The sequence below is a fragment of the Paramisgurnus dabryanus genome, chromosome 4 (genome assembly GCF_030506205.2).
Source record: "Paramisgurnus dabryanus chromosome 4, PD_genome_1.1, whole genome shotgun sequence".
Lineage (NCBI taxonomy): Eukaryota > Metazoa > Chordata > Actinopteri > Cypriniformes > Cobitidae > Paramisgurnus > Paramisgurnus dabryanus.
This window is the reverse complement of record NC_133340.1, coordinates 2557323-2570209: the sequence shown is the minus strand read 5'-3', so window position 1 is coordinate 2570209 and position 12887 is coordinate 2557323. Positions and strand designations below refer to the sequence as shown.

General features: G+C 39.1%; 1 protein-coding gene across 3 annotated transcripts in view; it reads right to left on the bottom strand.

The window, feature by feature from the left end:
• itsn1 (intersectin 1 (SH3 domain protein)) overlaps positions 1-12887 on the bottom strand; it is a 59508-nt gene that overhangs the window by 26495 nt on the left and 20126 nt on the right. For all 3 annotated transcript variants that reach the window (XM_065295416.2, XM_065295414.2, XM_065295415.2), the window contains exons 4-16: positions 12484-12547; positions 12114-12274; positions 11823-12008; positions 11661-11739; positions 11468-11577; positions 11172-11235; positions 10262-10399; positions 9420-9532; positions 8983-9245; positions 6333-6482; positions 6012-6152; positions 5822-5909; positions 3811-3950 (exon numbers count right to left, since the gene is read on the bottom strand). In XM_065295416.2, coding sequence (XP_065151488.1) covers positions 3811-3950; positions 5822-5909; positions 6012-6152; positions 6333-6482; positions 8983-9245; positions 9420-9532; positions 10262-10399; positions 11172-11235; positions 11468-11577; positions 11661-11739; positions 11823-12008; positions 12114-12274; positions 12484-12547 — 1697 coding nt within the window. The remainder of the gene's footprint in view (positions 1-3810; positions 3951-5821; positions 5910-6011; positions 6153-6332; positions 6483-8982; positions 9246-9419; positions 9533-10261; positions 10400-11171; positions 11236-11467; positions 11578-11660; positions 11740-11822; positions 12009-12113; positions 12275-12483; positions 12548-12887) is intronic.

The following is a 12887-nucleotide window of genomic DNA, read 5'->3' as shown; positions in this document are numbered from 1 at the left end:
GCGGAGTAACGCGATCTTGTTCATTTCAATAAAAAATAGCTTGCCGAATTCCAGCAAAACAAGTGACAGTGAACGCTGGTGACAGGAAGTTGGTGTGTCCAGCTACAAAATAGTTGAGAATGGTTTAACTGCACTGAAAAAACAAACTTTTTTTGGTTTAGTAATATATATTAGATTAACCCTCATAATTTCTACATAATAATATTAACATTTATGGAAAACTAGATTTTTCTAAGTTTAATGATGATAAATACACAATTAATTAATGTACAAAACAAACCGTGTGGGAATAGTAAGTCTTATAAGATATTTTCTTGTGTAATTTAACGGTTTTACAGTCACTGCATCCAGTCCTAAAAGTACATTTTAAATCAAAAACTTTAGCGCATTCAAGTCAAAAATCTGAGTTCATTTAATTTAAAAATATAAAATCGATTAAACTAAAACCATCAAAATAACAAATAGTAAATACAATCTACCATACAACAGTAAATAAGATTGCTTATTTACTTGCTTTGGTTGCTTTGCCCTGAAGAAGACCACTTGCTGGTCGAAACATGTTGGCGTTTGGATTTTATATAATGTAAGCCACACTTAATAAAGGCTTTTTATTTATTCCTTCTCCTTCTGTTATTTTTGATTGAGTGCCTGGGATTTGTTTTTTTTGTCTTTGGATTTTTCCCTACCCCAAGAGCACCTATCACACAAATATTCTACCTGAGCGCCGGGTTGAACAGTTTTATAGTAAATAAGATTTATTTAATATTTTAAGGACAGCAATGCATCAATATTCAAAAACTTTACCTAAACGATTTAAATAAATCCAACTTCTAAAATAAAAATAATTAAGTAACATTTACTAAATTATTTTACATTTGTTTTTAATGCATTATTAGGTAGATTTTATTTGATTTTAATAGGCAAGTTGTATTTTACAAAAAAAACTGTAAATTTTATTTAAGAAAAAAGTTAGTGCAAAAAATTTTTTTTTCGAGTGTATGCAAATGATGAGCGACTTTCGGGAGCGACTACCAATGAAAGCGAAGCAGTGGAGTTCACGTTGTCCGTCTTTCGTCATGTACTGAGAGAACGGTTATGATCTTTGCAAATTGGGTCTGAAATATTCACTTTTTTTATATCACTTTTAGACACTGCCTTTAAAACTTTTTATTTTTAACGTTTCGAAGACTTCATTTTATATGGTTTCGCGATTTTTCCCCAACAGATTAATTAATACGCATCGGATACAGTGTGCAAGGTTTGTGTGCGTGATGAATTTGTAGGATGCCTACGAAAATTAATAAACCCATACAAATGTTCGGACTACAGTAAGCAAAAATCTTTACTCATTTGTTCATTGTTGTTACTAGGATAACCATAATTAGGAAAGCCTCCTAACGACCTTATTGAAAGAGCCATAGTCGCTGGCGGTGTGCATGCAGCATTATACTCCTATAGCCAATACGAAGTCTGGGTTTATACCAACATATTTTTCTGTTGAATAATAGATAAATGAAACCATTAAGTTTACTTGTACAGTCGATTGGTCAGTGGTAATTCCGAGGTGACGTACAGTTTTGATGTCTCCAGTGTAGACACGTTAAAAGACAAACAGCCAAACGGGTCTTAGATCAGTGCAAAAACAGGGAATAGATTGCAACCGTCACAAGAAGGTTTGTAATAGGTACAGCGCTGCCTTTGATAAGCTTCACAAAGGAAGCTCGAATAGGTGCAGTGAGACACAGGGCAACAGTGCACGTTGAGGGTAAAAACAAAGGTCACGGGGGAGAGGTAGGGATGACCTGGATGTAGAAGTCTATATGCTTCAAACAGGCCAGCAGTGCTGCGAGACAGTCCAACAGCACCTCGTCCACAGAGCTCCCTGACTGTAAGAAACACAAAGCGACCCAAACGGTGAGGGGTCAAAGTTCAAACCACCACCCATCATCATTATTATCATGATTGTGAGTTTAGCTCTACAAATGCAGAGTATGGAGCAGACAGCCTTTGAACCCAAGCAGAATAGTGAAGCCAATTCGTTGCTCTATTTAACATTGTCAGCTACAGGCTTATAGTTTAGTAAAGGAAAACAGTCAAAGTTGAGACACAACTGTAAGCGTGCTACTCTAACTTTCCCTCGTAAAGGGCAGCAGAGAGCACTGTGTGGTGAGTAGGGGGTTTTAGTCTGGTGGTGGTAGTTTTCTGGAGGGGTAACGCAAAAGCAATTTCGTGTCGTCTACCTGTCGCTCCCTCTGCTCTTCAAATAGTAGCTCTGATTGCAGGTTCTCCATCTTGGCAGCATGGGTTTGATAGAACAGTCCCAAAGACTGTATCAGCACGAAGGGTAAGTTGGGGGAACACAGATAAGCCAAAATAAAGAGGGCCAGCCAAGCCGTATAAACACGGTGGATGGGACGGGAGGGAGTCGTCAGGATGAGTGGAGGATGAGGAAGGTGAGGAAGACAAGGTAAGAGAGTAAGCAGTAGGCAGATACAAAGAGTTATGTGTCTTATTGTGTCCTGTTTGTTTATATTGCATGTATGCAGGGTCCAAACTTAACATTCTGCAGGTTCTGGAGTACATGCCAATTGGGAGTAAACTGTATGTATTTTGTCCTCATCATTGGGCTCTTTCTCCGTTGTTGTATGTCATGTACGCATAGCATCTCAAATCAACCTGTCGCAATAACACTAATAATCGTGATTATGTTCCCCATATTTCTGTTTCAATGGCCCCATTCAGACCGCCAGTGACTAGCAGTGACATGATATCATTCATTTCAATGGAAGCTTGGCGACTCCCGGCGACATGAGTGACAGTGGTGACAGGAAGTGGGCGTGCCTAGCGATGCAAGTTGTGAAAAGTATATCTTTATGCAAATCAAAAGCAAATTTTAGGACCGAATACCAATGAGAGTAAAGCAGTGGAGTTTAAATCATCTGTCTTTCTCATCAGTTAATGAAGTCGGCGGTACTCGTCTGATTATGACAAACAGAATTGGGAACGCCTCCCAATAACCTTTTTGAAAGAGACGCGTGCCCGTCAACAGCGAAAAAGCAGCTGTCGGCCTAAACAAGACATAAGTAACTATGTTCACACGGCCGCCGACGAGCGTATAAAAAGCTTTGGCTGCCCTGCCAAAGACGCTATAGAAAAAGTGCAGTGGACGCTCGGATGCATTCTTGGGAATCCTCTCAAGCGGATTGGTTGCTGTCGAACGTTTCCACCTTCTGATTGGTTGCCGCCAAACCACATCATAGCTCATTAGCATAGAGTTGAGATAATTTCAACTATCCTCGACGCGCCGCTGCTTGCCGCCGGCTCTCATTTAATACGAATGACTACCGGCCACTTTGACGTTCTCGCCAGTGGTGGTGTGAATGCACAGTAATGTGTCAACATGCAGTTATACAGCTATAACAGAAAACATTCATTTATTGGAAAAAAGTTCTTAGGGATTCATTTTCTATTTAATAAATACATAAAATGTTTGGTGAAAGTTGAGAATAACGGCCAACCCACGTAGTAAGATGAACTCGCCAAAACAAAAATTATTTCTAGCATATTTAGCAGATGTTAATTTCGGACCCTGTGAGAATCTTTGTACGGAAATTCAAAATCCACTAATGAAAGGTAGTGAAAGCTCACTTTACTGTCTCTATTATTTTCTCTTTAATATACAGACACAACAAAATTCTAAACAAAAATTAAAAAAGAAACCAATTAAGGAAGGAACCAAAGTAAAAAGCTTTGTCTAGATGAAACCCTAAAGCCGTCTTTGTGAGTTTGGACACTTCGTGGATTCAGTACCTTCAGCTGTGTGTTGAACGCATCAATCTCAAGTAGTTTGGAGCGCGTCTCCTTCTCCACAGTGTCCAGCTGTTCTTTGAGCTGCTGTTTGGTTGACTCCTTCATTTCTATAGCTCTCTGAAGACCGGACAGAGAGTCTCCTACACAGCAAAGACAAACACAATTATAGATCATTTTTTAAACCAGTCTACATGCATGTAGGTAATCTTCACTTACAATAGCTGCATTTACGCTAACAATCGGCTAGAGTAGGGTGGTTTATACCTTTCGTAATCCACTCAAAAGGACATGTAAACACTTGATAAAAAATCGATAACTGATTGTGGGATGCTCTGCGCATGTGCAAAGATGCATGTTACGTATGACGCAAGGATCTCCATCTAGTGCGTAAGAAGCAATGTAATAATATTTGCATAAAACAAAAACAATACTGAATACATGTAATAGTTTAATGGGTTTATTTAAATAACTTACGATGTGTTGAACAAGAAAGAGGCTGCTGACTGTCGGACCGTATGAAGCTGTGTGGCCATAAAAACTCAAACAAATTGAAAAAAAAAAAAATGGCCGTTTTAAAAAAACCCACACCAGAGGGAAAGTTGTGATATTTTAAACCAGCGCAGTGAAAGATTAACCGGCCGGCTATTGAAACGGACGTCTCGCACAAAAAAGGAAAATACGTCACATCACTTACTTCCACGTTCGAAAATAAGGTGGATAGACAATCAACATGTAATCTTGACCTCCAGCTTATGATTATTTAATAAATATATAGAAATATCTTGACCTCAAGTCACAATCTTATGTGACCCTGGACCACAAAATCAGTCTTAGCATGGGTATATTTGTGGCAAAAGCCAACATTACATTGTGTTGGTCAAAATTATCGATTTTTCTTTTACATAATATCAATGATTTTTGGCATAAAGATCATGTTCCATTAAGATATTTCGTACATTTCCTACCGTAAATATATCAAAACTTTTTTTAGTGTATGCATTTGCTAATGACTTTATTCGGACAACTTTATAAGGATTTTTTGCACTCTCAGATTTCAGATTTTCCAATAGCTGTATCTCAGCCAACTTTTGTCCTATTCTAAAAAACGAATGGAAAAAGAATGGAAAACTTATTATTTATTCAGCTTTCAAATGATTATGATAATCTTCTTAATATCAAAAAATTGACTGGTTTTGTGGTTCAGTGTCGAATAATTGGTAGAACCAAACTTTTACAGAGTAACGTTTAAACCTATATGATTTAGGCAACTGTTGAAAGTTCAACTGCAGTTTGGCTGGCTTACAGTTATTTTTGCACTTTGTTTTGTGAAATTGTGAAAGCCGCAATACAAATAAACTGAATACTTGTTCCTGCAAACCTGTCAGCTGCACCAATAACAGTGATAATATTTGTAAGCATTATAAACGCTTTGTGGGTGCGTTGAGGGCGAGGACTTTAAACACACCTTGAGTTGCTTGTCCTGAATTTCAAGCTCTTTGCAAACAGAGGCATGATGGGCTGATTGTCAAATTTAATCTCAGTGACTTATCCCAGTAACCAACTGAAGCAATAACAAGGACCGAACACAAAACTTCAGATAGTGCACCCTTGGGGTCCATATATAGACGGTTTCATTGGACGCACGTGCGGTGACGCGATACGCGTCTGGTCCGAACTTTACATCCGGTTTCAGTTTTTTTAATGGTCTGACTAGCTGCTAAACTGAACTCTTGGACAAATACATCGTCGAAAATTATTCCACGTTTTGTTTTTTTTGCTTGTTTTATACATAAACTACGTTTAAGGTACTTTGTTGTTATTTATTCTTAGCGGAGTTTACCAGAAATTATGTGTTGACCACGAAAGCCGCTTGTTTATGTTGTTACTGCTGAAACTGTCTATACATAATCTTGCATGTCACAATATCTAGATGCATTGCAGAACTCATGTAAATCTTAAACCACTGCCCAAGAGCGGTGGCTATCTAAAGCAGGAAGGAAATTTGTCTTACTGTGCAGACTGTTCTGCTGAACCTGCTTCAGCTGGTCATTCAGACATTGTTTATCAGGAATCAACCGGCTCAACCACTGCTGAGACTCCTGAAAGACACAAAATAACAGAATGAGAGGGAGAAAACATTCAGGTACACAGCGCAATTTACAACTAATATCTAAATGAAAATGTGTATGTAAAACACAAACCTGCAGCTGCTGTTGCAGGCTGGTGATCTCAGCGATGCGCAGCTCTCGCTTCTTATTGGTGCTCTCGATCTCGTGTCTCTGAGTCGAAAGACGAAAACGGATGTCCTGCAGTTTACCCTCCAACTGAGACTTTTTATCATTCTACAAAAAAGAGGAGAGATGTTATCCAATTCAGCATCAGCAACACCTTTCAGTATTATTTGATACACTCTCAGGTTATATTACTTCTGAAATATGACAATGTTTATATAAACCTTTATATAAAAAAAACATCAAGCTAATAAGAATAAGAGGTCAGTTTGTGAGGTGGGAAACTCGTACCAGAGCCTCCAGTTCAAACTCCAATGTTTTCTTGCGGGCTTTGAGCAGGACGATGTTCTCCTGCTCCCGGTTTCTCTGGGTGAGCAGCTCTTGTCTGCGCGTCCGCTCCCATTCTAACTGTCGCTGGCGCTCCAACTCTCGTTTAGCAGCCTTTAAAATCAAAAATACGAATGGGTGATTCTCGCAAAATTAGACTTATGAGGTGTCATGAAACGTTTTGATAAAAAAGTAAATGCTATCAAAATAACACCCAAATTTTTTTTTCACATTTAAGGGGGAAAATTTCATTACCGCAATGTGTCCATGACTGGATTTGGGTTCTTTGACATGGAAAATTTATAATTAAAAAATCTAAAAAATAAAAAGTTTCAGTGCATGTTATACTATAAACATATACAGTAAAGAAACATGTGGTATTTGGTGATCATTGGTAAATGTAGAGACAATAATAAGGAATATAAACGTGTCCAAGAAATATTTTCTCATCCTCCGCAACAATTTTCAATCATTGTTTAAGCCCTCAAGAAACTAACATTTTCAAAAAAATAAAAAAAATGTCTCTCCAGACAAAAGTTAAAATTGTGTTTGTCATAGTACCTAGACAACTTTTTAGTTCTCATTAAAGAAACATGACTTTGTAAATGCATATATTTAATGTAATATCAGGTTGCGGTAATGATAATTTTTGATAATGATAATCTAAAAAATTGAAACAATTCTATAGGAAATATTTTTTAAATCCTCTAAAAATAATGGTTATGGTAAGTTCAGACCTACGGAACCCCTAAGGGGACATGGAGCAAAAATTAAATAAAGTTTAGTTTAAAGTGCTCACGCGAAACCTTCATGTGCTCACGCGAAACCTTCATGTGCTCACGCGAAACCTTCATGTGCTCACGCGAAACCTTCATGTGCTCACGCGAAACTAGGGATGGGCACGAGTACTCGATTGCTCGAGTACTCGAACGTGGCATCGATGATCGAGCACGAAAACGATGATCATGTGGGTTTATTTATTTATTTATTTATTGTGGATATGGCGGCATTTGGGTGTCTGGTTAGCGTTACAAGTGCATGTGGTAGTAAAGACTGGGTCTGGAGATGCGTGTTTGACGTCGTGTCAAGCTACGCAGACCGACGTATGACATCAGTAGCATTACCATGCGTGATTCAAAAACAAACAGGTAATTCCGCGCGACCGCGCATCAGCAACCCGCCGGTCCGCGTAATGCGCGGCAGCCCGCGAAGCCGGTCACACCTCACATCACTGAGGCACTATGGTTTAAAAGGATGCCGTGAATTTCGGAAATACAGTCAGTCAGTTGCAAAATGTACAGCGCCGTCAAAAGTTCAATGGGTTATCATCTCATATTTAAACATCAAATGTCAAGAGATAGACTTTACATCTTGACTGAGGTAAGAGGACGACACGACACAGTTAAACGCTAAAATGATAGCAAAACACTTAAAGCTGCTTAATGTTATGAAGCTTGAGCTTTGACTGGACGTGTTTAAAAGTGCGCTGTTTATGATGCACATCCACAAAGGGAGTTAAACTTTCTTTTTTTTTAGATAACTTAGTTGAAAACTTAGTTGAAGTCTTGCAGTTATGCAGATAGATGGACGTTGTACATTTATGTTGTATAAAGACTTAATATTATGTAGAGTGCGTCATATAGAAAGCGCTTCAGTTTGTGTTTGTTAACCCCTTAGTTTCATTCCATCACGCAGCTTTTCCTGTTAGAGGTTTCTGTTAAAACATTTAATTCATTAAAAATCTAGTATGTGTTCATTGTTCTGTCATAGGTTCTTCGAAATTAAGTTTTATTTGAGTGTTTTTAATAAAAATATTTTCATTTTCACCATGACGTGTATACATACGCCCCTTTGATTGCCCCGCCCCCAGTTAATCGAGTACTCGTTCTTCAGAACTATGGATTAATCGAAATGAAAAAATGACGTAAATGCACATCCCTAAGCGAAACCTTCATGTGCTCACGCGAAACCTTCATGTGCAGAATTTTTTAGTTTAGTTTCGCGTGAGCACGCACGTGTAAGCAAAGGTTTCACGTGAGCCCGCGATCCTTTTTACGTGAGCACGCGATTGTTTCACGCGAGCACGCAAAACTAAACTTAAATAAAAAATTCTGCACATGAAGGTTTTGCGTGAGCACATGAAAGTTTCATGTGAGCACATGAAACTAAACTTTAGATTTTTTTTTACTCCAATGTCACCTTAGGGGCTCGGTACAGACCTTAATCTTATGTGCAAAAAAAATTTGGCTCAAGGACACCTCAACACTTGGTCCGGTGGAGCCGGGGATTGAACAACCAACCTTCCGGTTTGTAGACAACCTACATAAACCACTAGGCCACTGCCGCCCGCTTTGTAAACAAAGCATTCTGGGTTTAACAAGTTACCTATATGGTGCTTATCTGTATCAACTACCATAGACAATAACTGCAGTAACACCCTTCAAAAACACAAGACATTTCGGAAAGGGGTAATAAACAGAAATGTCCAGTTTGTATTTTTATTAAAAATGATTGTTGACTAATGATTGTCTTGTGTTCATTCAAAATGATCCGATTGACTAAAGAAATCTGACCATGGCCACATTTTTGTTTGCAATTCTGTATTTCTCCTCACCTCTCGTCTCTCAATCTCCTTGCGTCTCTCCTCCTCCCTCTGTCTCTCCAGCTCCCTCTGTCTCTCCAGCTGTCTGTCCAGCTCCTGCTGTCTGCGTCTCTCCTGTTCCAGACGCTCCCGCTCTTTTCTCTCCTGCTCCTCTTTCTCCAGCGCCGCCAGCCTCTCCTGCTCCTTCCTCTGCTGCTCTAAAAGAGCCTGCCGACGTTTCTCCAGCTCCAGGTTTCCACGCTCAAAATTCTCGCGTTTCTTATCCTCGAATGTGACTGCGAGATGGAGATGAGTTTAAGACATACAATGCTTAAGTGTAGCAGTTGCCAAGCAACTGTTTGAAAAATATCTACTCTTATATTCTCTGTCCTAGATTAAAAATGTTTTGGCAGATAGGACGATATGAATTTTTTTAGGTTAATGTTTAGGATTGATCTTTGACCCCTGACCTGGAAGTTTTTTCTCTTGCTCTTTCTCCTCTTCCTCCCCCGGCTCCTCCTGGGCCCGCGGGTCTATCGTGTGCATGCTGGTCACAGACACTCCGCTACCAGATCGTACGCGCCTGCATCACAGAATATCAAGCAAAAATATGGATAAAGGAGAAATCTCTAGAATACTGTGTTAAGAAGTAAAATTTTTTCAAGGTTCGTTCTTTGTTTATTCTGAACATTGAACATAAAAGGGCAACAGAGTATGAATTACACATATCAAATACAATGATAAACAGATTTTTAAAAAAAATCACATTGAAATGGTATAAATTATTACAAATTTAGTCAAATGACAGATTTAAGGAGTTACAGTAATTTAAAGCCTTTTTTGCTTTGTTATATCTTTTAAGGTGAACAGGTAGTGCGTTAGTTCTATTTTAAAATGAGTAAAATTGTTTTTATTCAAAGCCCTTTTACATTTATGGATAAAGAATTTTCCCTATATAATTAACAAATTCAAAATGTAACACATTTTTAAATAAATAGAACCGGCATAAAAAATAAAATGTCCTTTTCTTTAAATTGTATATTAATGTTAGTACTATTTTTAACAACAAAAGCCAAATTACACCAAAATAATTTTGTGTAAATACAATTATAAAACAAATGGACAACGCTCAATTTTCCCTTCCACAAAAAACACATTTCAAGTCAACATCTTTACAAATCTTTTGCAATTTTCTGATTTACAGGGTATATGCGATGAACAAGCTTAAATGATACCTCCCTATTTTTATTGGTGATACAAAGAAAATGTACTTGCATGAGCATAGTTGTGTGGGATTGGTGGGGTGTCTTACCTAAATGTCGGAGGTATGAAGTCAGGAGCCAGTAAAGGAGGGAGGGGCAGACCGGACATGGCCATGTCAATCAAATGCATGGCCAGAATAAATTCCTCTGCCGTCAACTTCCCATCCTGGTCTATGTCTGACAGGTTCCTATGTTAAAAAAGAGGCAGAGCATGTTAGAAAGTCAAAGGGAAAGTAAAAAAACAACAATCAGACACTTATTCTAAATGTATACACTGATACATAATCTGTTAAGCCCTTTTCACACAAACATTACGGAAAATGCATCCAGGTTTTGTCCGGGATCGTTTGATTTTTGGTTCATTCACACTACCAATGATATTCTGGAATCTGTGCGTGCATTCACACAGATGCCGAAAGCTATGTTTAAAGTCCTGCCCTTGGTAGGTTTTTTTCTCCGCAGCGTCTACATTTAGCTTATTATCTGTTATATCTCTCTTTTTAGAAACCATGCGCATTTGTTTATGATAAGATTAGAAAGGACTGTGTGACGCGCTTTTCTAGTATGGTGCTGAATGATCTCAGCTTCAGCGCGGATAGTGACAAGCTCCCTCCAGTTACAATCCAGTTTGCAGACATTTCTCGTGAATGTTAATCTGCATGTAAATCCATTGTTTTAAGAGCTAAACCATAACTTCATGTTGCGATGACACGCTCCTCACTACGGCACACCCCTTACAGCATTGTTTTGCGTCTTGTTCACACAGAAAGCTTTCCGGGAATGATACTAGGACCTCTTTACTGGAGCATTTACGGGATGTGTTTGTGTTCACACAAAAACCTCTCTGCCAATTCTCTGAAAATGTTCTCGGAGCAAAGTGCTGTGTGAACAGGGTCTTAAAGTTTTGTTGGGGTGTTAAATGACAAAGTAAACACAATAGGATTGATGTTGTGTCCTCACCAGATGGTGGCCAGCTGTCCCTGTGGTAGACTGGACTGCATAAGAATTGTTCTGGCCTGTGGACCTGTTGTGGGAAAACAGAGAGAAAAAACAGAAGTGAAAAAAGTCTAAGTACTGACTCAGCAGCCTTTGTTTCCTCTTAAAATTACTGAATAATCACTGTCAGGCATTACTGGCCTAAATCAAACAAGCCTGCCCCTTAAGTGTTTAAGATATTCTGGTCACAACTCGAGCCCAAACTTTCATTAATATTTAATGACATGGAGCAAGGTGTCTCTGTGTGACGGACGTCATACCTGTGAGATATCCGCTCATCATTTTGTCGTGGCTGTTGAACAGCTGGCGGTACTTAAGTCGAGAGGACTGAGGCACGGCCCAGTCGGTGGGCGGTGGAGCTGCCGGAGCACTAAAGAGAGAGAAAGACAGATAATGTGTGTGCAATCCATCTCTCAAGTATCTGTGAATGTTGCAGTGCATGTGTTTACTTACCTAGGTGCCTCCACAGACTGGCCTTTCTGTAGTTTGATGCTGGAACGGTTGAACGAAGCAGTTTTGTTGAGTGCAGCAGCTGAAATACAAAGACACAGACACTTTGTGTTAAAGTAAACAATCTGCGTAAGGTCTAAATAAGCATGCGTGTTTGGTCTTTACCTGAATGGGAAAGTCCAGGTATGGGTTGTATCATAGCAGGTGCACCGTTTGCCAGAGATGATACCGGAGGGGTCACAGATGCTACCAACGGAGGAGACACCCCCACTCCTCCTGGCACCCCCACAGGCAGGGGTGGCAAGGGCATTGACGGTGGCAGGCCTGGTATTGGTCCCATACTGGGCATCCCTGCAATCAGAAATTACAGGTTAACGTTCAGCAATGTGGTTTAGTCTCATATGGACTAAAACATATTCTTAATCAAGACATTATTATGTAAAAAAGGGTGCTCACCAAAAGGGGGCTGTGGTGGTATGGAGAGCGGCTGCTGCTTCATGGAGGGGGGCAACGATGGGGGAAGTGGGTGACCCTGTAGCTTAAGCTTAATCAGCTTCATGGCGATAGAAAATTCGTGCATGTCCATCTTTCCGTCGTTGTTCATGTCGGCTAGAGCCCTGTGAAACGGTGCACAACTTAAATGATATTTCTCAAAGTAATTATATATCAAACAACATTTTATTGTCTGTTATTATCCAAAGTGCTACACAATCATTTCCAGGACACAGCTGCAATATTACGCATTAATTAATGAACAGTGGCACATACTGGATTATGAAAAAAGTCTGGATTATAAAGTGGAATAGATTATAAAGAAATTGTATACCATATTTGGGCCAAAATGGGAGCAGGTAAACCTGACTGTAGAAAGAAATTCCTAGCCTGGTCACCTAGAGAAAGGCAAAGTGAGAGAGAGGCTTAATGTATATATCAAAACTCAGGAAAAAAAACAGAAGTAATGCTCAAAATGAATAATGTGTAAAAATAGATTGACAAAAAAAAAACTGTAATTGTTTTATTATTCTTGTAAGACACTGGGTTACGTTATCTATTTAAACTGAACTGTCTTCAATCATGCGGGCTTACTGACCACACTTGAGTGACACAGAAACAGAAGTGCTGGCATCTGTGCACAGCGGTTCTGTCAGTTACATCTTGCATAAGTACAAAAAGCTGAGTCAGTCTGCTCACACTGTCTGTTATCTAACCCATTAAACAGGCTTCCTGCCT